Source organism: Epinephelus lanceolatus, chromosome 8 (genome assembly GCF_041903045.1).
Source record: "Epinephelus lanceolatus isolate andai-2023 chromosome 8, ASM4190304v1, whole genome shotgun sequence".
NCBI lineage: Eukaryota > Metazoa > Chordata > Actinopteri > Perciformes > Serranidae > Epinephelus > Epinephelus lanceolatus.
Genome location: NC_135741.1, coordinates 2,310,612 through 2,336,404, shown reverse-complemented (window position 1 = coordinate 2,336,404; position 25,793 = coordinate 2,310,612). Strand labels below are relative to the sequence as shown.

Here is a 25,793-nt window from a genome sequence, read left to right as displayed (position 1 = left end):
CCTCTGTCTGAACTGGGCTTCAGACAGCATGTTAGAATCTACAGTGTATACAGTTATTACTTAAAAGTTAAAACTACACACATTGCAAAGTAACAACAGCAGAGCTCTCAGGGTTGACCTCCGTCTCTGGAGAGCTTGTGGAATGGCGTTTTGTATTATCTCCAAGGTAACACATATATGAGGAAGAGGGTCAAAGATCAGCGTGCAATGTTATGATGAAGGAGTATGAACGCAGCTTTAGTCTGGCTCAATATTCACCCCAAATATTTTCAAGTATGTAAAAAATGTATTAATCAGAATTCAGATCATTTTACAGTTGGCAGGTTGGAAAGCTGTGGTTAAATTATGGGACACAAAGAGAAGAAACCCAGACTGATGGAACTGTTTCTTTAGGCCTGATCCGACTAGGCAGTGTTGGTGTTACGTCAGAGAGTGTGTGTGTGTGTGATGGGGCTATTAAAGTGAGTCCTGCTGTTTGTTCAGGCTATATAAAAATACTTTGTCATATTTTCTTGTTTTACTCCTCCATGTTTGAATTTATCAACACTCATAATTTAAGTGTGGAAAAACACAGCCACTGCAGAATGAAGCTTTATTTATTCATGTCGCTCCCTAATTATCATTCAGTACAGCTGGTGGTCACTATTGGTTTGTGGCTGTGGTCCAACAAAATGATACCAAACATGTTTTTGCAAAAGAGGAAGTGAACTCTGTTTTGACTAATATGCAAATAACTGGTGCATCTGAACAGTTTTCATCCATCCATTTTCGAGCTGCTTATCCTCTTGAAGATCACAGGGGGTGGGGGGTGGAGCCTATCCCAGCTGACATTGGGCGAGAGGCAGGGTTCACCCTGGACAGGTCACCAGACTAACACAGGGCTGACACATAGAGACAGACAACCATTCACACTCACATTCACACCTACGGACAATTTAGAGTCACCAATCGAACCAGGAACCCTCTTGCTGTGAGGCGACAGTGCTAACCACCACACCGTGCTGCCTTGAACAGTTTCCATGAAGTTAAAATAACACTGAGGCACTGTAAACCTTTTATGTTGAACATAACAAGCTATTCCATCAGCCATCTGGTCTGGTTTGGTTTGGTTCGCTCACCCTGCTGCCAGAATGACATGACCCCCAGGTGAGAGGGAGAAAAGAGTTGGATAAAACTTTACTGATCCCAGATGAAATATTAACAAGCTCCTCGACAGTATGTAAAGTAATTAAAATGAGCATTTTCCAGCTGCAACATTAAAGTGATCAACACATTAATCCATCAATAATTATAATTTAATAACATAATACACTTTGTTCTGAAATTGGCAATTCTGCATATGAGTACTTTTACTTTTAGTACTTCAGGTATATTTTGATGCAGGACTTCTGTAAACCAAAACCCAATTTGAAATAATGTTCACGTCTCCCACACCGCAGCTCTGATAATTAAATTAAACAAAAATGACGTGCAGTTTGGGGATGCGATGCGTAAAGTGGGCAGAGGTGGTGCGCATTGGTTTGATATTTTATTGATTCACAGAACAATAGTTTCCAGTTTTGTATTAAGTTGATTTAAATAAGTCATTCAGGTTTCTTAGGAAAGCTAATCTGGCGCCTAAATCTGCTAAATGCCAACTAATTTAACTAAACATGTTACATTTTTTTGGATAAAAAATATGACAACAAATTAATAAGCCTGGTTCTTAATGAAGTAAATTTTGGTGACCTTAATTCATACTCTGTGCATGATGACAAAGAGGTCCCCTTAAAGAGACAGCCCTGCTCTTTTTATATATCTTGCTCTGTTGTTCCTAAAGTAAAAGAATCATTTTGAAATATTATCAGCAATATTCCCTGTTGGTAACTTTCTGCACAAAAGATTTAAATTTGCTTTTGATCCATGTGTCTTTTGCTCTTCAGAAGCTGAATCTGTTGAACATCTATTCTTCAGATGTTCACATGTCACTTTGTTCTGGTCTGAAATCCATAATTGGCTGTCTCTGAAAATGGACAACACCTCAATTTACCTACAATATTATTTATTTTATGGACAACTTGGATACAAACATTTCTGATAATGTCAGCCTTGTGATTATTACAGGCAAATATCATAACTATACTTGTAATGGAACAGAAGCTCTCCCTCATTCACTGTGTTCTCGTGTAATTTTGCCAATTGCTTTAGATCGCAGAAAATTACGGAAAAACAAAAAGGACCATAAGGCTGTTACACTTTACGTGTCTGATTTTCGGTTTGACTCCTTTTTTGTTTTATGTTTATATTTGGTTGCTGCAATGTCCTTTCCACCATTGCTGTTTGATTCCTGAGTTTACGTTTTGTACTTTAATAGATATATATTTTTTTGTTTTAATTTTTATTATTATTATTATTATTACAATTAATATTATTATTATTATTTACTTTTTATTTATGTGGAGATTTGTATGTATATAATATATATACACATATACGTATAGATAGATTTGATGATGTAGATGTTTATTAATATCATTTTATTTTAATGGTTTACTCATATATATCTTTCTTTAATATAAAATAAAAATGTGATCACAAAAAAAGTTTTGTGAAACTGTCCCTGTTTTGTTATGTACATTCTAAATACAAGTTAAAATAAATAAATAAATAAGGATATTAATAATAATCATCTCGTCCACTTTCCAGGCAGGGGGAGCTTCGTCTCTAACGAGCCTAACGAAACGTTTATGAACGGTTTGTTGTTGAACGCAGCTTCTTTAATTTCTGTCAAATCGTCAAACAAGCAAAAAGAATATGTCGGTAAGAGTTCTTTACCGCCAGGACAGCAGCGAACCGCTGTCACATAATGTTTATTCTCGTACGGTAACGTTACCCTCAGTTTGTTCGGTGGAGTTTTACAGGTTTAGTATACACTGATAACGTTGCTTTAAAATACTGTATTGTTCTTGAACGCAGCCCAGGTTCGTCTGCTCGTCAGCTCGCCGGACGGCGCATGCGCACATTGTTCATTTCCTGACAGTTGACACAACACAACCAGAAACTTACCTGTGCTCGTGTGTTTCCTTCACCGCTCTGTGTTTCATCGGACTTTCTGCATCTGTGTTCACCTGTGGCTCGCTCCCGGGTCTCCTCGTGCCCCTCCATGCGCGCTCCCGTGTGCGTGACGCTGTTTGTGTGGCTGCTGAGCGATGTGACGGCGCGTCAGTTCACGGAGGAGGAGATGGCTGCTGTCAGGTAACAGAGAGACACCGACACACACCTGAGAGAAGAAGTAATCAGATACTTCACTGCAGTAAATGTACAAACAGCACACAGTGATGAGTGTGAGCTGCAGGTGCTGCACTCAGGCTGGATTTAAAGTAAAGTATGAAGGCGTCACGTGCAGGATGTGACGTTAGCCTGTCATGGTGTCAGACTGTCAGCCTGTTCTCAGCTTTGTGACGATGCAACTGATCCCGGGGGGTTTTTAAAGGTCCCATATTCTGCTCACATCCAGGTTCATACCTGTGTTTTGGGTTTCCGTCAGAACATGTCGACACGCTGCACTGGTCCAGAAACACATTCTTTCTCACGCACTGTCCGTCTGAACACACCTGTCATCACCGCTCCGCCTCTCTACCTGTACGGACCCTGTTACTGCTCGTAGACGCTGTGAGGTTTTTTGGTGGCCGGGGCTTAGGAGGTAAAACAGGTGTCTACAGACATAAGCTAGGGTTAGCTCAATGAGGCTGTTTCCCACAGTTACTGAAAAGATGACGTGATTCATTCAAGACTTTTATCTGCAAACTGGTCATTAAAAGCTCCAGTGTCGGATTCAGGCGGATACATCAGCAGAAATGGAATATAATATAATAAGTATGGTTTCTTAAGTGTATAATCACCTGAAAATAATCATTATGTTTTTGTTAGCTTAGCATTAGCTGTTTATATCTACATCAGCGTTGCCAGGTGGGAAATGTAAGATTATCGTACCAGAGACTCAAAATTATCGTATTTTGAGGGAAATTATCGCACATCTGTCATGACCAAAATAACAATCCCACTGATGCGCTATAGGCAAATATTGTCACTGTAGTGTTTACTTTTTTGGTTTACTTTTTTCCATGTCAGCCATTGTGGGTAGAATCTCCTCCACGACGAGCAGTGTCAGAAAAACACTTTTGTTTTAAATTGTAAAACGTCTTTATTCAGTGTTTAAGTCTCCTGGTTTGTTTGAGAGAGGAAGAGACCTCTGTGGACGATTCAGCTGCTGAGCAATGAACACTGAAGGAATTATAACCAGGAGAAGTTTCAGCTGGTTGTGATTTGCAGTCTGCACAACATGACGCCACTAAATCTCCTTAAATCTCACACACTCACTGAACCGTTGAGTCAAGCTACGTTTTACCTCATGTAAAGTTTTGAGAGTAAATTGTCTCTTGGCAGATGTGAGAAGTCCTTTTATTTTTTATTCATTAGTCCTTTTTACGATAAAATAAAATACAATAAAGGCACATCTGTTCCCTGAAGCGACAACATTTCCACCGTTAGAAACAGCACAACAGGACAACACACGATACCAGAACACAGGCAACAGGGAAAATCAATCTGGACAAATGTAAATGAGTTGGAATAAACATGATCGTAGGTTTATTTCAGTAACCTCTGTCCTCTCTGTAATCGGCTTCATTTTTCAGACAGCGCATCAAATCTATGTTCTACCATGCCTACAACAGTTACCTTGACAACGCATTCCCCTATGATGAGCTCCGCCCACTCACCTGTGACGGACAGGACACCTGGGGCAGGTAAGGTGACATCATCGTGTTTTGGTGCAGCACACTGAAAAATTAAAGGACTGTTCCTTACTTATGAGAGGAGGAGGGTCGCTGGTGTTTGAGCCTCCCTGAGTGACTGAAGGAAAACCTACGACCCTCCTCCTCCATCAGTGAGTCATTAGATATTTAAAACTGACTCTTTGTTAAAGTTAAAAGATGAAGATGAAATCCTGGAGCTGAAAAAAGACTCAGTTTTGCATTCTTGTCGTGCAAACAGTTTAATTTTTTTTGCCAAATTTGAAAAATAAAATGATTTTAATGAAATATCAATATTTTGAGCTCTGATTTGTTTTGTTTTGTTGTTTTTTTTATTTAATTTCTGATGGAAGCATTTCGTGGCACACTGTTTGCCCAAGCACTGTCACAAATTTGAAAATCCAATGATCATTTCTGTTTTTACAGCTTGAAAATTTGGCAAAATTTTATAAGAAAGATTTTTTGTTGAAGTTAAAGAAACAATTCATGTTTTTTTCAACTGTTCATTCCTTTGCTGTAACTTCTGATTTTTTGTAACGTCAGCATCTTTTCATCTGTTGTGGAGTTTCTGTACCTCGGCCGATAATAAACCATCTCCATCTTTCTCAACAGTTTCTCACTCACTCTGATTGACGCTCTCGACACTCTGCTGGTAAGACCTGAGAATAATTTTAGAAAATGTCAAAACACGAATAAAATTTGCAATTTAGGAATTATTCCAGCGGAGCTATGACACTGTAAACACCTATGATCACGTGATTATTGGCAGAGAAGAAGGTTAAGTTCTTGTCCTGTGGATGTTGACAAGTCGTGCTGCGTTCAGGTATAATTTCAATGTGTATCTCTGAAGGTTTTGGGAAATCATACAGAGTTTCAGCGTGTGGCGTCGCTCCTCCAGGACACGGTGGACTTTGACATCGACGTCAACGCCTCGGTGTTTGAAACCAACATCAGAGGTACGGAGGAGGAGCTGAGGAGGTGTCTCAGAGAGCTCTCCTGATTGTGTTCAGTTATCTAACTGCCCTGTGTGTGTGTGTGTGTGTGTGTGTGTGTGTAGTGGTGGGCGGTCTGCTGTCAGCTCACCTGTTGGCAGGTAGAGCAGGGATGGAGCTGGAGCCTGGTTGGCCCTGTTCAGGGCCGCTGCTGAGGATGGCTGAGGACGCTGCCAGGAAACTGCTGCCTGGTAACACACACACACACACACACACACACACACACACACACTCACTCACAGAATACACAATTATACTGTATCAGTCCAGACGTACAGTTTAATCTGCCTATGTGCTACCAAACCAAACTAAATGCAAACTACTCTGCAGTCAGACAGGGGGCTGTGTGTGTGTGTGTGTGTGTGTGTGTGTGTGTGCTCACTGAGACACGACATCTGTTGCAGTCCCAGTTTGACAGCAGGAAGCAGAAGTCTCGATTCCTTCAGTGTGCACAAGTGTAAATAAATACTGTACAAAGTGGGTGTGAAGAAAATCCTCATTTCACTGATTCAGCAACAACAGACAGGTTAACATCTAAAAACTCAAGTCGTGTTTACATTTATTCAGCTAATAATCATGAACAACCAAGATGGGCTGATTAATCACTTGGTTATAAAATTAATCAGCAACTATTCTAAAAGAATAATTATTATTTATTTGTATTATTTATCATGTGCAAATGCCAAACATTTGATTTTCTAAAGTGAGAATTACATGTTTTTTTCTCATCTCAGTAAACTAAATATGTTTGGCTTTTGGACTGTTAGTCGGACAGGAAATACAATTTGAAGATGCCACTATGAACTTAAAGCCACAGTGTGTAGGAATGTCTCCCGTCTAACGTTGAAATCATGTATTGCATTCAAACACAACACTCTAGCGCCTCACTGTTTCAGACATGTATTGCAAATACGGTAGCTGCTGTGTACCAAAAAGCTATGATAACATTGATGAAACCATGTCATCAGATACTTCATGGAGTATTCATTCAGGCTCCTACACAGACACACGCCACGCCAGGTGACAAACCCCCTCCTCACCATGCTGGCTGTGTTTGCAACGTAGGACTGTTGGGGCGGGTGTAACACTATTAACGAAGTCAGAACAATGGGCACCAGTCAGGATTACACCTTAAATCTCTGTTGTAAATATGATTTCAGCATTCCAGACTCCCACCGGCATGCCGTACGGTACTGTGAACCTGCTGAACGGCGTCAGTCCCACTGAAACACCCGTCACGTGCACCGCCGGCGTGGGAACCTTCATCCTGGAGTTTGCCACGCTGAGTAGACTAACAGGAGACGCAACGTTTGAGAACGTAGCTCGCCAGGCCCTGAGAGCCCTGTGGAAGACCAGATCTGACATCGGACTGGTAACTAGTCCACCTGTCTGTCTGCTTTTATCTCAGTAACCATGGAAACACCTGTTTTTCCTCTTCTTCACACACACACAGCCTTTTAGTTTACAGTAATCACATTTCAGCAGTACATGAAGCAGATAAATGCCATTGATAAACAAAACTTCTGATTTACAGGTCGTAACGCCCATAGACATATATACATAGACGCCGCGTTGACTGCTGCTGCCGATTGGAGCGACGCGCCTACACGGCGGCCATCTTGGTTCAGTGCCACTCGCTCCTTTTATTACGTCTATAGAGGAATGACGTGTTTGCACTAGTGATCATAAATCGCAGACAGACAGATACAGACATAAATAGAACAAAAGGAACGCAGAAAACGTTTAGGTGTGTTCAGGTCTTTATTTAGAGAATTGCTTGTAGGGTATATATTGCATTTGATTATTATAATTATATTGCCATTATCATTATCAATTTATTATTATTATCGTTATTATTTTTATTATCACTCTCATTATTATCATTGTTATTATTGTAGGTATAAAATCAGCTGTCTCTACCCTTTGTGAACAGCAGACCGTCAGTCTGCAGGATCTTACAGGATCCATCACATGCTGTTATTTGTTTGAGTGTACATGTTAAATACATCCAGTATCTATCATTAATCTTCTAACTGGTCAATCACTGCAGTCTAAGGTCTGTTTTTTTTTTTTCAGACCAGAGACAGTTTATAGATGAAATAACATTGCATTGTAACCAAAATTATGTCTCAAGTTTCACTAGTAAGCAGCTGTGTAATTCATGGGAGTAGAATTTGTATTTGAGTAGTAAAACAGGCATTTTTAAAATGTGGAAGTGCCGTGATTTGTTAATTGTGGCGTAGCTGCTGGTCAGCGAGAGGTTCTGCTCTCTGCTCTGTTTCAGTCACACGTAGAGCTCCCACTCTGCTCGTCTCTGTGTTTAGACACAACTGACAAATATGTGGAATTATGGGATGCATATCATTTATCAAGGTCAGATCATTGATATCATATCTAATATATCCTTCATACTGTTTAAAGTAGATTATCAGTGTGTTTTCTTGTCAGATTCACTCGTGGCTCACAGAGAAACAAGGCCAGACCTTAAAACTTTCACTGCAGATTGCCAGCTGGCCAGAGCACTCGCCGCTGCGCCGTGTCCAGTGTGAACAGACGCCGAAAGCAAGCGGGCAGCGTGCCATAGAAAATTGTCGCGCTTTGCAGCCAAAAAACTGTTGTGTTTTCATTATTAGCTGTTTATCTCCACAGGGAGCAGGTCCTCGCCTACAGAGATCGCCATGTTACACTGCCATGTTTGTACAGTAGCCCAGAACAGACAAACCAAACACTGACTCTAGATAGGGACATTAGCGCTTTCATGTCAGCCATTGTGGTTAGAAGCCCCTCCACGATGAGCAGTGTCAGAAAAACTATTTTACTTAGTGTTTTAAAATCAGCTGGTCCGAGAAGAGGAGAGCTCTGCGGATAATTCTGCAGCGTGCCAAACAGCATAAAAGAAACAATGATTTGTAAAATGAAACTGATTTATTCAGTGTTTCTCCTGGTTTAAATCAGCTGCTCTGTTTGTTTTAGAGAAGAAAATGCCTCTGAGGATTATTCAGCTCCCGGTTAAAACGTCCTGAACAATGAACGCTGACGAAATTCTAACCAGGAGAAGTTTCAGCTGGTTACAATCTGTAATCTTCACTGCGAGATGCCACTAAATCCCCTGAAATCTTACACATTGAACATCTAAGATATTGTATATAATGTTGTGTGTATATATATATATATATATATATATATATATATACTGTCTTTTAAACTCCGATCTGCAGTAACATTAAAGTGTCCTACAAGGACAGAGTATAACATCAACAGAGTATAAAGTAAAAGGATGTTAAGACATAATAAGGAATATAGATCTGAGTTTTTTGGAATGAGGAAGTGGCTCTAAAACAAGAGAAAATGCAGAAATGGTCCAAAAAACATTCAGTGACCTGCATCTCTCTAATGTCTGTCCTCCTCTGTCTGTCTGTCCAGGTGGGTAACCACATTGACATCTTGTCTAAGAAGTGGGTGGCTCAAGACGCCGGCATCGGAGCTGGGGTCGACTCCTACTTTGAGTATCTGGTGAAAGGAGCCATCATGCTGCAGGACGAGGAGCTGCTCAACATGTTCCTTGGTAACGCTCTGCCTGCACGCTGTTAACAGAGAGCGAATATCAAACCCTGTCTAGCTGCGATGATGAGTGCATAAAATGAATGTTAATTTACATCAGTCTGAATCCTCAGAGTACGATCGAGCCATTCAGAACTACACCCGATTTGACGACTGGTACCTGTGGGTCCAGATGCATAAAGGAACCGTCTCCATGCCTGTTTTCCAGTCTCTGGAGGCGTTCTGGCCCGGCCTGCAGGTACAGAAACACACAAAACCTCACTGAAGGCTGCCAACAATCCCAAATACACACTAACATCATCTGTGTGTGTGTGTGTGTGTGTGTGTGTGTGTGTGTGTGTGTGTGTGTTTGTTTCAGTCTCTCCTGGGGAACCTGGACAGCGCAGTGAGAACTTTCCAGAACTATTACTCAGTGTGGAGACAGTTTGGAGGTCTGCCAGAGTTTTACAGCATCCCTCAGGGTTACACTGTGGACAAGAGAGAGGGATACCCACTGAGACCAGGTCAGTCCACCGACCTGCAACCACACAGAAACAGATCAGCACACAAAGACAGAATGTTACAGGCTGAACAAAGTGCTGCTGGTTGAGTCATTAAAAGGCGTCACATAAATCATTTCAAACTCTTGGCTTTTATTTTGGAGGACAGGAAGACTGTGCTGTTTGTAGCAGCTGATCGTTGAGTAACTCGCTCCCTGGCTGTGAATACAAAGTGTTTCTTTGTGTGTTCATGTATTCCAGAGTTGATAGAGAGCGCCATGTACCTGTTCAGGGCGACAGGTGACCACACCTACCTCCAGCTGGGCCTCGACGCTCTGGAGTCCATCGAGAAGATCACCAAGACGCCCTGCGGATACGCCAGCGTAAGATCCGTCTGAGTCTGAAACATTGTTTAGAGGCAAAGAGACCAAACTTTAGTCTGAAGCTGTTGTGGTCATTAAATAAGAACTCATCTACAACACGCCATGCTGGTATAAAAGGGATAGTTAAGATTTTTTGAGGTGGGATGGTATGGTGTTTTTATCCATAGATTATATTACAGACACAGCAGATGTCTGTCAGCAGGCCCCTAGTTTGGATCTATATGTTAATATATTCCCCAAATTCCTACACTGGAGCTTCAACAGAGACAAAAGTAAAGAAATTTTTTGAAGTGCAGCTGAGGTGGGCGGCTTCCAGGTGTCTCCAAAAAATGATGTTATTTGGTGCGTCATTGGTCATTAATTTTCTGTCAATCAGCCAATTGATTTATTGTTTAAGCTCCATAAATACATTTTTAAATACACAGTTTGTCATAGAATCCTTTCAGAGTCTTAAGTATGAAATTACGACTCGTGTGAAACAAAACAAAAAATACATGAAAATTATAATAAAAGAAGAAAAAATGGAAACAGTAGTGATAATATTTAGATATTTAAATTCAGTCATCTCCCTGCAGGTTAAAGACCTGCGAGATCACCAGCTGGACAACAGGATGGAGTCTTTCTTTCTGGCTGAAACCATCAAGTACCTCTACTTGCTCTTTGACCCCACCCACTTCCTGCACGGCGGGGGGGCGGAGGGGGATGGGTCCTGGGAGGAAGGAGGCGAGGGGGGGCAGTGTGTTTTAGGGGCGGGGGGATTCATCTTCAACACGGAGGCTCACCCTCTCGACCCCGCGGCGCTCTACTGCTGCAGCCGCCATGCCCAGGACCGCCAGGAGCTCCGGGACATCCTGCTCAGCCTATCACAGCCCACGGAGAAGTCCAGCAGCAAATCAAAGCCGCCTGACAAACAGACAGAAGGCCCTCCCCCCAGCCAATCAGACAGCATCGCTCTAAAACCAGGTGAGAAGAGGACACCCCCCCTGCTGTCCTGCCCCGTCCAGCCGTTCAGCGCCCGACTCTCCATCCTGGGACAAGTTTTCACTGACAACACCTGACGCCTGCCCGAGTCACGTGACCTGTAATACTTGATGACATCATTCAGTCACTGAAACTGTTGTTTTTTGTTGTCATTTAGAAAACATGTTTTTATAACACATTACGCCCAGAACACACAGCCTGAGTGAGCAGCCTGCGTGCGTCGCAGAACCTAGGTTTTTCTTTTTTTTCTGCCACCACGTGGCGTGGCAAGGCATGGCGTGGCGTGGCTGCTGCGGCGGCAAATCTAGAGAATAAGAGTCTTGCCTATTTTCCCATGTGATGCGAACAGCTTCAGCAAAAATAGACGGTGAAAAAGATCTTTTGATGATCATATTGACATTATACCACCTCATTACAGTTTCAATATTTATATCTGTCACAGACAAAAACATAAATACTTCTTTTAACTCAACACTTCCTGTCTCCATTTCAAAATAAAAGACTGCGTTTCTATGACAGAATCCCTTCATTTCTTGACACAAGGCTTTTTTGTGAAATATTTGCAGGATCGCGTTCTTGACAATAGTTTGGCTGCACAGCTCTATGACTGACTGAAGTGACGACTTTTAACTGTGGAAATATCATTGTTACAGCAGCAGGCAGCTCTGCAGCAGCAAACACTGTCAGTGTGAACATCGCTCCTGTACAAGCAGCAGCATTTCGGTGAGGTTGCATCTCAGCTGCTCACGCAGGCGGCGTGTTGTGGGCGTTAGGAACTGAAACAATCAGGCGTATTTCATCGTCCGCCACCAGGACGTTTGAACATGTCAGCTGGAGTTTTGAAGATTCAGTTTCCAAACCAGTTTCAGTCCAGTTTAGGGATAACAGGTTCTTTTGGTTTTTTGTTGTTGCACTCAGGACGAGTGAACCCAGAACTGTGATTTTCACTCTGTTGCTTTAATTTAAACTGAAGGTGAAATATATTTTTATTTATTAGAAATGTTGTGTTGTTTGTTTGATTTGTCATATTTGTTTATGGTCAGTGTGTGGCTGTTGAGTTCATACTGAAGACTGAAGAAAAGAGGAAGTTGTGAAAATGAAATTATTTTATAATAAAATATAGATATGAATTTGAATTAGAAAAAGCTAAAAAGAAGAATTACAATAGACCTCGAATAACTGAGCTCAATGTCAAGAATAAACATCTACACTTAAATGCAGAATTTACCCCCCCCCCCCCCCCCCCCCCCCCCCACACACACACACACACACACACACACACACACACTGAGATGCAGACCTGTGTGTGTCTCAATAAAACACCATCATGATGTCAGTGTGTTCTGTACATGAAGCTGCAGTTGTGTAATTGTTTGGAGCTGCCAGGAGGGGGCAGTATATCAACTCTAAGCAGCACCGAAGTGTTTATCCATCATCAGCTACATCTGTGCAGAGCTGTGACACTCACTGTCTCTGACCCTGAGAGAGCTCCGGGTTTGACACATGCACATCAACTGGAGCAGTGATGTTGGAGGTTTTTAGTGAATGATGCTAGAGATACAGGGATGGTGTCGCTCAGGTGCTCTGTGGGGGCGCTTGGCCTGACACAACTTTTGGTACACTTATATAAAGTATTTGTTAATTGTCTTTTATCAAAGATCTTTTTAATAATTACATATATATATATATAAATAAAATGTAATTCTCACCCATATCTTTACTCTTCATGTAAAATGCATTCTGAGCAGCTGTTGAGCCCTGTGCATGTGTCGTACCCCAACAATATGATGCCACGACTTCTCCTCTTTTTAACCTCCCTGCCCCTGTGGTTCTCAACCTGGGGTCAGGATCCTGCAGGGACCTCCATAGGCAGTTTTGGGGGGCTTGTTAGATGGCAAAAAAATTTTGAAATTCATACTTTTCATGAGAAGGATGAAATATTTCTGTGTCCTCTCACCGAAAGATCAATACCTGAAGAACAAAACTAATTCTCCCACTTAAATCACTCTACACGTGCAGCCAGAATTAATGTCGTTCAGGTGACTTGTAATACAGTGGTTCCTAACTGGTGGGTCACCGACTGCAAGTGACTCACGAAGGTGAAAACTTCGAAAATATTTTGAAGTGCAGTGAATTTCCAGCGCAGAGCTTTTATTTTGAAGTGCTATTTCTTGTTGTAGCGTGAGTGAATAACAGACAGCTACGTGACAGAGACAGCAAACTTGCGTGACGACCAAACACAAGTTTGACGCTGAATATAATAAACTGTGTGGACCTTGAACTGATGATGAAAGAGAAATCTGGACCAGTTTGGAGCCGCTGTTGTGAGACTACTGCCAGTTAAAAGCTACATGATAAGGAAACGAATGGTTTAAGAAAAATGAGCTCCTCACCTGTGAGATTAAAGTGTCCTCTGTGTCTGTAATACTGTGCAGCATCTGCAGGGAGACAGGAAACAAACACATTAATAATGAAAGGCTCTTTGTGTTTGACACAAGCAGCAGTCTGAGAGATAACGATCAGAGCCTTAAAAGCAGTATTAATATAAAGTTATAATTAATTCGAGTCTTTGGTTTCTCTTGGCTTGCGTCCATCTCTCCAGCTGTTGTGCTCCCAAACAAGCTGAAAGGACTCCGAACCACTGGTGTTAATTACAGACCATTTACAACCACACAGTTTAGAGTGAAGGCGAGTGAGTCAGGTCACTCAGGGGTGAGCCTCAGAAACAACAACAACAGAGACGCTACGACTAATTAAGTACAATGACTAAAGTACTGTAGGGCTACTCGCAGGAATACTTCATCCTCCAAAAGATTGTATTTTAATGAGTCACCCTGTGTTGAACTTGAATTCATTAAGAAAATGTGTTTCTTGCCTCCACTGTGAACGAAGAATCCAAAAACAGAGAGAATTCTTGAAAAATGGGATCACAGGGGTCCACGTTTAACGACAGCAAAACTATTCAAAACTAGGGCTGTCCAGAATACCACTTTTGGGGCAGTGATGTTTTCAGTCACAGGACTCTTATTAACGAATGCGGCTCTGACCGAGACATAATGAAGGGTAACAGGCCGGTTCTGGTACTGAGCTTTGCAGGTGCAGGTTTTCAAAAGTGGGCCCATGAAGGACTGTCTGCTGCTCAGCTTTGCAGTCAATTTTTCCCAGTGGCCACTCACGGTATTGCAGCGAAAATATCTCCTGCAGTCCAGAAAGCATTTTCCCCATAGACCACCATTATAAAAGAGACATCTGTCAAACTGTTGACACCTCCAACTGTAAACAAGGTCAATTATCAGGCAGAGAAAAGTGATGTATAAACCCGTGATGTCATCACAATGTAAAGTCTGTAAGCCCCGTGGGAACTGGTGGGCGGGGCCAACAGGAGAAACACTACTGCACTTGTTCAGTGAGCTGCATACCATGAAAGTAAACCAGGAAGCTAGAAACTCTGCTGGCGGTGCGTTTTTTAATGATTGGTTTTGTTTCTATGGCAATATCTTGACTCCAACATTAGCCGGGTAGCATAACGCAGGTAACTTAAAACTTACAGAGCTAACCGTGATAAAAGCACAACACTCACCAGCAACATCCAGTGTGCGCCGGATGCTACCAAAAGATGAGCTTATCTGTTTTTATTGTGACAGTCACTCCAGTGGTTCCCAACTGGTGGGTCATGGCCCAAAAGTGGCTCGAGGGTCCTTTCTGATTGGACTGAAAGTGACACGCGAACGTTTCAAGTTTGTTAAAAAACACTTTATTTTGAAGTTCAATGATATTTTTGGCACAGAACTTTATTTTGAAGTGAAGTGTTTCCTGCTGTAGAGAGAGTGACTGATGGACAGCTACTTGACAGAGACAGAAAACCAGCTCAACAACATGGCCGAACACATATGACACTGAATGTGTTTAACTTGCGGACCTTGAACTAATGACTGAGGAGAAATCTGGACTCAATGGCGAACACTCAGTTGGGAACCACTGGGTTAGCTAGTAGCCTGGCTAAAGAAGCAGCAGTAACATTACCTTTTGGAAAAGTTCAGAGATTTTCAACGTAAAGCTGTCGGAGTGGCCGCACAGAAAACGTGGAGCACTCTGAAAAACGCTGGGCGCTGCGCTTTTTCTCCAGCCGGCTGCATGCTGCTGCTCCTCATTGAGAACAACTGAAATAAGATGCCAGCACTGAAAATGCTATGTGGACAGATGATGTTTTGTGGTGGGCGGGGCTTAGCTGGAGGCAAAACGGTTCTCCACAGACATTAGCTAGCGCTAGCTAACAAGTTGTGTTGTCTTGTTTTAGACGATGGAGGAAGAGGATGTGAGTGGTGCGTTCAGAAACACTCATTGTGAGTGTGGGAGCGCACTCTGACACAAACTGGAGCGTTGATAAATTGGGAGCGCTGTCTGAATGTAGCGTTGGGTTATCCAGAGCAGCGCACTCTCAGAGTGGCAGAGCGCACTCTGGACACTGTGTCTGTGGAGACGGAGCAGCAGAGCGCCGAGCGGAGTGAATGTGTGATTAACTTAACCGTTGGTTCATTCATGTAGAAATATAACGCTGCGTTTCTTCCACCAACAGGGCTCTCATTTTAGTGTAGAGCGTCAGACTGAATTTACCAACGCACCATGTCAGGTCACTCACTCTCCGGGACCGCCAGTGTTACTGGAATAAGTAAACACTGACCAACGGGAAAAGACTGGCCGACCCGTATGCTCTCACTCAGTGGATGGATGATGTCACAGGAAGCCAATCTTACAAAGGAGGACCACACTTGTTTGTTTTGCTATGGAAGCTAACGTTAGCTAATGTGCTAAAAAGTTAGCGTTGCAGAGAAATCCAATATTCCTCTTAATCCCTCCCCAGTTTCTGATGAGGTGGACATGATAACCCTTAATACACATAACCTTATTCATCCCTACAACAGGAAATACTTTGTCCCTAACCTGATATGAAGTGTGCGCTGCACATGTGAGCATTTTTGATGATGGCCTCCGTCCAGTCCTTTGGTCTTATCACATTTAACCATAGTTGTCTTTGTTTTTGTTGACGGGCAGTGGCGGCTGGTTTTGAGCCATGATTCCTTCTATTCTGGCTCCCAATAACACAACAAGACAAACACATTTTAACACTCCTATGGAGCCTACAGCCCTGTGGGGGAGAGGCAGCTGCACCTCCAGGTAACAACATGATGTCATCGTGACGTCGGCCCTTAAAGGGTCTAAAAGGAGTTAAAATGATCTCAACCTGAAACATCTACAGCAGTAAAATAAAACATAAATGCAGCAGGAATATTAATCCAGAAACAGAAATTGAAACATTTTACTGAAACATACCGACTTTTACTTTGTGAGGTTTTTGCCTTCAGGACTTGAACTTGTGGTGAAGTGTTCTCACAGTGTGGGTTCAGTTCTGACTCTGGTTCTGTTTGTCATTTAGCTTCAGCAGAAATCCCCTCCTCCGTCATTCAGGGTGGGACTCCCTCTCTCCTCCTCTCCCCTCCCTCTCTCCCTTCTCATCTACCTCATCTTTTCTCCTCTCTCCTGCTCCCCTCTCCTCTTATTCCCTCCATCCTTCCCCCTCTTCACCCACCCCTCTCTCTCTGGGTGGGGTTCGTCTCTTTTATTTGACCTTTTCATTGCTCCTCCATCACTCCTCCTCCCCTCAATTCTCTTTTGTCTCTTAAAAATGTTTGTGTTTTTTCTTCTCTTTCTCATTCTTTTCATGCCCTTCTTTTCTTTCAGTCCTACCTTTTTTCTCTTTTTTTCTTCCTTTTTACAATGTCTTCTTCCTCCTTCCTTCCTTATGCCCTTTTTTCCTCCTTCCCCTCTTCTTCCTTGTATCCTTTCTGTTTCACATTTATACTTTCCCTCCATCCCTCTGTTCCTTTCGCCTCTCTACCCTCCCTCAATACCAAACTCCATAATCCAATTCCCTGCATGTCTTTGGCTTTTCCTGCCTTTCTTTACGTCCATACCTCTCCTTCTACCCCCTTTCACTTTCCCTTCATCCCAAAACTCCATCCCTTATTCCTTCCTTTATTGGCTGTATCGGCTCATTTCACCTCCTTTCCTTCAGCTCCCCCTCCTCCTCCTCTCAGGGTGTGTCTCTGGATCTGTCTGTATTGATGACTGCATCATGACTAACTGCTGTGAGTGTATACTTGAGTTCAGTCCAAACAAGTCTTTAAAACAGATTAGATACCTCGACCTCCTTTCTCTCTGCTCCACTCTTCTCCACTCCACTATAATGCTAACCTGTTTTATTATATTCTAATGTCACTTTACTCTTTACACTCTTGTGAAAGGTTGTTTTTGCCAGAAATATTGTCACATTTAAACTGATCCTATGTTTAATGACCTGAAGAAAGTCATGAATGCCCTGATCTCCTCTGGTTTGGATCACTGTAATGCTCTGTAAGCCAGTCCTCCTTATCTCGCTTGCAGTTGGTACGAAACACTGCTGATAGACTTCTAACCGATACACGGACAACAGACCTCACCACACCTGTACTGGGGTCCCTGCACTGGTTACTGGTCAAGTACCCTCAGATCCTCAGACCAGTTGCTCCCGGCTCCAGATAGAGACTAAGGGGAAGGGATATTGTGCGTCGCAGTCGCTGCCCTGAATCTTTGGAATAGTGCTCCCCCTCTGTAGACATGTTTAAATCTAAGCTGAAGACCCACATGTTTTATGAGGCCTTGGATTTCCCTCAAGGTTTCTGTTTAATAATATTTTAATATAACAGTATGGTGGTTCAGTGGTTAGCACTGTCACCTCACAGCAAGAGGGTTTCTGTTTCGAACCCCCGTGGGGGAGCCTTCTGTGCATGTTCTCCCCGTGTCAGTGTTGGTTTCCTCCAGGTGCTCCAGCTTCTTCCCACAGTCCAAAGACATGCAGGTTAATTGGTGACTCTAAATTGTCCGTAGGTGTGAATGTGAGTGTGAATGGTTGTCTGTCTCTATGTGTCAGCCCTGTGATAGTCTGGTGACCTGTCCAGGGTGAACCCTGCCTCTCACCCAATCACTGGGTAACCATTACAGTTTGCCTTCAAATATTCAGTAAAAACTAAAGAAAAAGGTACAACCGTGGACAGAGTTGTCTCGCCTTTACGCTGGCAGCAGAGGTAGTGACAGCGCTAGAAAGAAATCTGTATAAACAGGACAGCCAGCAGTATGGGATCATGGGCGGCATGGGTGTCATATTTTGACGATGCATAATGCCTGCGACCCACAGTGAGAGATTTAAAAAGTAGCAGTTAGCAGCTAACTCAAAGAAAAAGAACAACAGAAAAAAATGTCCACAAGTTGTGAAAACAATGAGGTTCAGGAGCTCCTTAACCTCCATGCAGAGGACGAGATCAGCCGCCATATAACAGGGACGCTAAATGAATTGTTGTTGAAACGTCAATGCCATTGTTATTGTTTATAAAGCACTGCTGACACGTATGTCACACAAGGGGACAACACTATTGTGTTAACCGTCAAGCATGTCATGCCTGACCACCATGAGACGGTGTATCATCTCTAGTCAACAACTCTCTGTGCTTCTGATCTGTAACGCTGACAGGAAGTGACCGCCACGAGACGGCGCATCATCTCTAGTCAACAACTCTCTGTACTTCTGATCTGTAACGCCGACAGGCTTAGTTTAACTATTTACAGCAAACAACCTGACAACTCAGACTCACTGCATCAACCTCAGCTGACACTTTAACTACTTTCAGTTCTTTAATTCAAACTGCAACCTCTGTACAATATTCCATAGCAAGGAATCAAGATTTTCCGTCTTCACACTTGCAATTTGCTGCACAAACAGGCACAGTTCTTGTTCTTCCTTTTCACCTTTGTCTAAAGTTAATTTTAATTTTTGTTAATAATTATTCTGTGTTTCAGTTTTTGGGGCTCTGTAAAACACTTTGCAAACATTTATTTTTGCAAAGTGTTGTTTAAACAAAGCCTGCAGTCCCGCCTGTTAGCTCTCTGCTCTCCACTCTGAGCTATAATAACAGTAAGAGGAACATGTGGTGATGCAATCTGCCTCAGCTGCTCTGTTTCCTGCAGGAGTGAAGTCAGTCAGAGGGGATTTACTGCAGCTCTGCTTCAACTCTCTGAGTTTTTATCTCCAATTAAAGAGACTTCTAAATTCCTTTAGACGAGTTCAAAGGTAAATTTGAACCATGTGTTTGTGACACCTGCTGCAGACCCGCCCTCCTGTGAGCTGTGTTACAGCTGCAGGTGCTTGAATCTTTTTTTAGGTGCATTTTTGTGCTTTGGACAGAGCCAGGCTAGCAGTTTCCCCCTGCTTCCAGTCTTTATGCTAAGCTAGGCTAACCACGTCCTGACTCCAGCTCCACAGTTTATACACAGACATGAGACTGGTATCAATCTGAAGATCTCACTCTCAAAAAGAAAGAGAAAAAGCGTGTTGGGTCCACGTCATTGGTCCGACAGCCCATTAGTCCAAATGTCCGCGGTGCTGAACGGCTCCCGGCAGGCGTATTTCTGCCTTGATGGTGCGCGGCGACCGGCTCTGGGTCAGCTGGGAAAGGCTTGAGGCGGAGCAGGCTCACAGCTTATGAGTTTGTCACTTTCTTTTTCATTTTAACCCACACCATGATCTTTTCCTGACCCTAAACAAGTGGTTTTTGTACCTAAACCTAACCAGACCTTAACCACAGGGCTTCATGATGATTTCGGGACAATGGGACTTCGGAACAATGGGTTTAATATGGTCGGAACAATGGGATGTCGGACCAGTGGGTAGTTCCCAGTGTGTTTCCCAAAATCTTTGACGGTTCCTTTGAGATGCAATGAACTGAAGTGAGAAGAAGAAAGATACGCTGTCTCCAGGTGTCATCAGAGGAGCCATCACTCTAAATCATTGCAGACTTTTTCAGTCTTCTGACGTCTTTACAGTTAGATCATTAATTTTGACTCTGTTCCCAGACAGGAGGAGCTTCCGTTCTACATGTCCGTGTCTCTTTTAATTAACTGTGGTGTGGGAGCTTCAGTCCCAGTGGGATTTTCCCGTGTCTCCTCCCAGCTGGTCCTTGGAGAAACGTCACTGCTCCAAGAATATTTACTAAGAAGGAAAAACTGCAGCCTCAGGTCCAGCAAGTATTCACTGGGGAGCTTAGCTTATCACATTTTAATGTAATGTTTATAACTGGTGCGTCCCCTGAACAGGATCATATACAGGATCCTGCTGACTTTTACTTCTAAAGTTATTAAATTTGTAAATACTCACGCCAGTCGTGCTCTCGTCTGTGCAGGAGCTGCTGATTCTCCCCGACAGTGTAGCATGTGCTCTGGACACATCTTCAGAATCCAGGTTTCTGGAAGCACAAGCTAGAAAACACCAGCAAGAAGCTCATGGCAACTTTAACAAACAGGCAAGACGTGTCTGAAAAAAGGCTGGAACTGAAGGACTGATGAGGGAAAGTGGAAACAGGTGAGTGTAGGCGGGGAGGTTCAGGTACCTGCAGGGCTGAACAGGTGTGTAGGTGGGAGGGGATGTCAGGTGATCAGGACTGGAAAGGAGGTCCATCTGGTGGATGGTTAAAGGATGGCAGGTGAGTGGGAGGAGAGCACACTGGCTTCATTATCTTATCTGACATCCACATTTCCTTCGCCTGTGTCTCTTCCTTGCATCGTAGCTCAGCCCCTGTGAGACACAAGAGAGAGATGCAAGGGGAGGAAATATGCCGCGACTGTACTGCAGTCGCCTCTGCACGGTGCAATGTTACAGCAGTTATCCACAGCTAGGCCGAGAGCACCTCATATTTACACCAACACACCAGTCCTTATTCACCATAAAGCACACTCCTCCTCTCCTTCGCTCAGCTCTCTATCGTCTCTGCTCTGTCGGACATATAGAAAATACCTGGTTGAATGGCGCCGTGCAGGATTTTGCCAAGTTTCGGTGAATTGAGGGATATTACAGTCCCTGATAAACGTCTGTATGATGGAGAGCAGGATGTTAAATCAGCTGGCCTTTTTTATTTCCATCTGTAACAGATGATGTTAAAGATGTTTATATTTGAAAACCTCTACCTGGCTAGCTAGAAGCTAGCTAGAAGTCAGCAGGAGGAGACTTTACAGACTGGTCAGTTGATTTTCTCGTCCTGAGGATGACCTGCAGCCACAAGCCACCACCGTCCAAGCCAAGGGCAGAAAGCACCACCAAAGGTTCAGAGCCTAAATTTATCACAAATCTAGCAGAGCTGGCAGAGAGGCAGCTTGAAGCGTCCTACGTTATAAAGATAAATTGGTCTCATCTTTGAGTCCAAGTGGACATTTGTGCCAAATGTGAAGAAATTCTCTCAAGGCGTTCTTGAGATATTGTGTTCACGAGAAGGGAAGGACGAATAGACGGCCACGGCTATCACCGGTGTGAAGGCACAAAACGAATACTGTAGTCTCTATGGGCAGATCGTGTTTTACAAGTTTGCCTTTTGTTAGCAGGATAAGGCCCTGATCACAGAAGACGTGTTTTAGCAGCTGGAGGCGCCTTTTGTTATTGATTTTAATGAGAATGAAGCTTTTTGCTCACTGTTTTTCCATTGTGACACGCCTCACGTTTCTGCGCTCTAAGCGCCTGGCGTTTTTGCCACCTCGAGTTGAAAAAACTTCAACTCAGACTGGAAAAAGGCCCCACGTCACCTCCGCCTTTTCCCCATTGTCCAATTGGATGATTTGAGAGGCGGGTCTTCTGTGGTGGTCATGACAACAAGTTTACAGTTGGTAAACAATGGAGGAGAAACTGGTGGTAGTGGTTGCTGGATACCCAGAGCTATACGGCCTGACGATAGACAGCAGGTTGTCAAACTGCCCCTGAGTCATCCTAAAATCTGCCTGTAAACGTCCATGATGGAGGAGAAGCTCCTGGACCAACTGGTGGTACTCCCCATGATCCAGCCTCTTTTTTAGGGTCTCACGTACCCACACAGATCAAAAAAAAAAAAAAAAAAAAGGTAATGCAGCGCGCCTCGCATTTTACAACCTGCAAAATGCGTCCTGTGTGATCAGGGCCCAGCTGTCTAGTGGCGGCAAAGCGTTCATATTGGCATCGCTTTTTGATCCATTGATGTCGTAAAGAAATGAAAAATGTTGTCTGTAAGCATTTAGCTGATTCTTCCAGTATCAACATTTTTTGCAACTTGTCAGTTACGTTAGAGAGATAGTTTGGATCGTTTTTAACCAGTTAACCCAGTCTGACCAGTAAGAACACTGACATACATCAGAGCAGTGACGCCATGCCACAACAGTAAAAAACAATGAACCCAGTAAGACCCCCAGTGAAACCAGTACCCTCAGGTCTCTGAGCACTGGGTGAGGCTCCTGCAGGCTGTGAAGGACTGACGTCGTCTCCAAGGAGTGGTCAACTTCCTGTACCCATGACATCATCACCGAGCACGTGCAGTGCCGACAGGTCCAGGAACAGATGATGATGATGATGATGGTGATAATGGGACATACACACACACACACACACACACACATACTGACACACACACACGGCCAATGTTACACTATACGCAGGTCTGCTCAGATGTTGCATAATGTTAGCATTTGGCTCAAGGTCCCCGAACTAATCATACTCTGAAGAGGGTCCACACCCTGCGCACACACACACACACACACACACACACACAGTCTCATCTGTTAGCCATTAGCAGCCAGTCAATGACAACAGACTCACATGGGCTGGGCTCAGTGCACTCACACACAATCACATACTATTCATATGATGTATGGATCCATGTGTGTGTGTGTGTGTGTGTGTGCAGCTGTGAGGTATGGAGGGTTTACCGCTCGACCCAGTTTAACATCAGTCCCAGTATGTGACTGGAGGGGAATTCCAGTCAAATCTCCTCCCTCTCTTCTGCACCATTATTTCATCTCCTTCTTTTACTTCTCGATTCTCGTCCTGGATCTTTTGTTCTCGTGCAAACTGCTCTCCTGTCCACTTTTATTTCCTGTCTCACTCTCTCCTGATGCTCAGAGGAATGTTCCCTCCCCAGAAACTCTGTTTCTTAAAGACTCAATCTGGACGACCCTTAAACCTCTCATCCAGGTGGGAAATAAAACCCCTCCAGACTGGTACCCTCCCAGAACATGTCCACATGGAGGCATCTGGATTAGAAGCTGGTTCCTTTCATCATGGAGCTTCTCTCTTTATCCCTGAGATTAGTATCCACCATCTCCTTTCAGTTACTATCCAAAACCCATGACCACAGAGTTAGAGGTTGGGGGTTAGGGGGTTGGAACGCAGATTGATCAGCAGCTAAATCAAGAGCTCAACTCAGCTCAGTCCAGTTGACGTTTGCATCAAGATTTCTCAGCCCACTTTACTCTCAAAGCCTGCTCACACCTGGTATTGATATCATGTGTCTTGGTGACGCGATCACGAGTGGACAGCTCTGCCTGTTCGCATCCGGCTGTAGAATGCATCTCTACATGCGTCTCGAGTAAGCGCTTGTGATTAGTGTTACAGCCTTCAGCCGTGGTCAATAAAGGATGTAGGTAACTGTCAGGTCAGCAGGAGGCCTAAAAGAGGCCTCAAGGTCAGGCTGCTTGACTTTTGTTATGAAAACATTCCATCTTCGTTCTGGCAAAGGTTCCACAGCTGCCCAGATGAAGATGCCTAGCCGGCGCCATTGCCATAGCACTCAAGGTTAAGAGGAAGTGAGACTGCCCTGTGCTCCAGACTCAACAGATCAGAGTCAGTTTGTAGTTATGTGTATTTTGTAGGAGACAACGTGATGATCCAGAGTGAGCCAGGTGAACGTGCATGTTGGTAACCAATAGAAACTTCCCAAAACCATAGATTGGTATGGAATAACCTTATTTGGAAATGTGGAGTAACTCACAAGGGAATACTGTTGGGTTAAATGCAAGAACTGGGCGAGGACACACTGTGTCACACTCCGTATGACATTTTCTTCAACAGCTGGATCTCACTTCCCCACTCCATATGCAGTGAAACACCAAGCAAATGTGTCGTTGCGTAACTGGCGGGAGGTTTGTTGCTCATTGTTTGCTCAATTTGCGTACACTGAAGGCCGCTGTTCTTTTTCTTTGAGTGAGGTGCTAACTAACACCTCTAAAATCTCCTGCAATGGGTCACACATGTAATACACTGTCAAAACGTCACACCCGTGCCACTCGTGATCCCGTCCTGCTGGCTGTCCTTTTTATACAGACAACGTTTTGGTGCTGTGAACACCTCCAATGCCAGCTTAAAGGGGAGACAACTCTGTCCCGCCATTGTGTAACTGTACCTTTTATACAGAACAGCAGTGTAAAAGGGGCTTCTGTTAATCATAAGAAATGGGCTAACTGTTAGCATCTCACAGCTAATGTGACATAACACTTTTAACAAGTCAAACCGTTTTGGTGAGTTTGTCGGGACCTTTGAACAGCTGCTGCTGAGTTTGCTCGTGCTAACCGTGCAGACACTGAGCAGAGGAGAGCAGCTCAGGAAACAGGCCTTCGGCGTTGCATCCAACCTGTGTCAGGCCCTGATCCCACAGATAAAATTTTAGCAGCTGGAGGCGCCGTTTGGTAATTATTTTTTATGAGGATGGAGATTTTTGCTCACTGTTTTTGCATTGCTACGCACCTCATGTTTCTGCACTCTATGTACAGTACCTGGTGTTGTAGCCGGAGCACTCTGAACTCCTTGAGATTAAAAAACTTCAACTCAGAGCAGAAAAGCACCCCACGTCATGGGATGATTTGAGAGGCGGGCTTTCTGTGGTTGTCATGACAACAAGTTTACAGTTGGTAAACAATGGAGGAGAAACTGGTGGTAGTGGTTGCTGGATACCCAGAGCTATACGGCCTGACGATAGACAGCAGGTTGTCAAACTGCCCCTGAGTCGTCCTAAAATATGCCTGTAAACGTCCATGATGGAGGAGAAGCTCCTGGACCAACTGGTGGTACTCCCCATGATCCAGCCTCTTTTTTAGGGTCTCATGTACCCACACAGATCTCTGTTTATCTGCTGACAGCCTCTCACCCTCAACCAGAGCTACAGACAGTACCCTCTGCCTCAACATGGCAGCAACTACACACTGATTACGGTGGGTAGGTCAGTGTCAGGAGGTGATGGGGTGGTTGCCTGGCAACAATAAAAAGGCATGACAAGCGTTTTTTTACTAGTGGCATTTAAAAAAAAAAAAAAAAAGGCTGTGCAGTGTACAACCTGCAAAACACTTTCTGCGATAATCAATGATGTTGCCTTCATTGTGTACAAGAACACATCAGCATACACACTGCTGAAAGAACAGGACCATTCGCGGCCCAGATCACTTCTGAATGTGGTCTGAGCAATCGGATCTCAAGACGCATTGAAAACTCGTTGGGTGCATTTGCACCTGAACTTAAGAGCTGTCCACTTGCAATCCAATCACCCAGACGAATATTAACTCCAGGTGTAAATAAACACAACTCTGAGATATTTGAACTTCTTCACAAGCAGCAGCAACTCACCTGAAAGTGTTCTGGCAACACATCAGACTTGGAGGTGCAGACACTGATCTGGGCAGCAAACTGTCACATCATCTGCAAAAAGGAGAAAATAAACAGAACAAAACAGCTTT

General features: G+C 43.6%; 2 protein-coding genes and 1 long non-coding RNA gene across 4 annotated transcripts in view; 1 reads left to right on the top strand and 2 right to left on the bottom strand.

The window, feature by feature from the left end:
* LOC144464108 (C-type mannose receptor 2-like) overlaps window positions 1-3,176 on the bottom strand; it is a 35,265-nt gene extending 32,089 nt beyond the window's left edge. For both annotated transcript variants that reach the window (XM_078169719.1, XM_078169720.1), the window contains exon 1: window positions 3,046-3,176. The gene's annotated coding sequence lies outside the window, so the exon portion shown is untranslated. The remainder of the gene's footprint in view (window positions 1-3,045) is intronic.
* On the top strand, window positions 3,101-12,189 carry edem2 (ER degradation enhancer, mannosidase alpha-like 2). Its single transcript, XM_033629542.2, has 11 exons — window positions 3,101-3,234; window positions 4,677-4,787; window positions 5,406-5,445; window positions 5,644-5,749; window positions 5,851-5,976; window positions 6,946-7,157; window positions 9,209-9,350; window positions 9,460-9,584; window positions 9,705-9,849; window positions 10,087-10,208; window positions 10,784-12,189. The coding sequence occupies exons 1-11, from the start codon at window positions 3,143-3,145 to the stop codon at window positions 11,264-11,266; spliced, it is 1,704 nt and encodes a 567-aa protein (XP_033485433.1). The 5' UTR covers window positions 3,101-3,142; the 3' UTR covers window positions 11,267-12,189.
* LOC144464110 (uncharacterized) lies at window positions 10,146-16,581 on the bottom strand. Its single transcript, XR_013491912.1, has 3 exons — window positions 16,521-16,581; window positions 13,583-13,627; window positions 10,146-10,225 (listed from the first exon to the last, which is right to left on the bottom strand). It is a non-coding gene; the product is annotated as an uncharacterized LOC144464110 (long non-coding RNA).
* Between the last annotated feature and the right edge of the window lie 9,212 nt (window positions 16,582-25,793).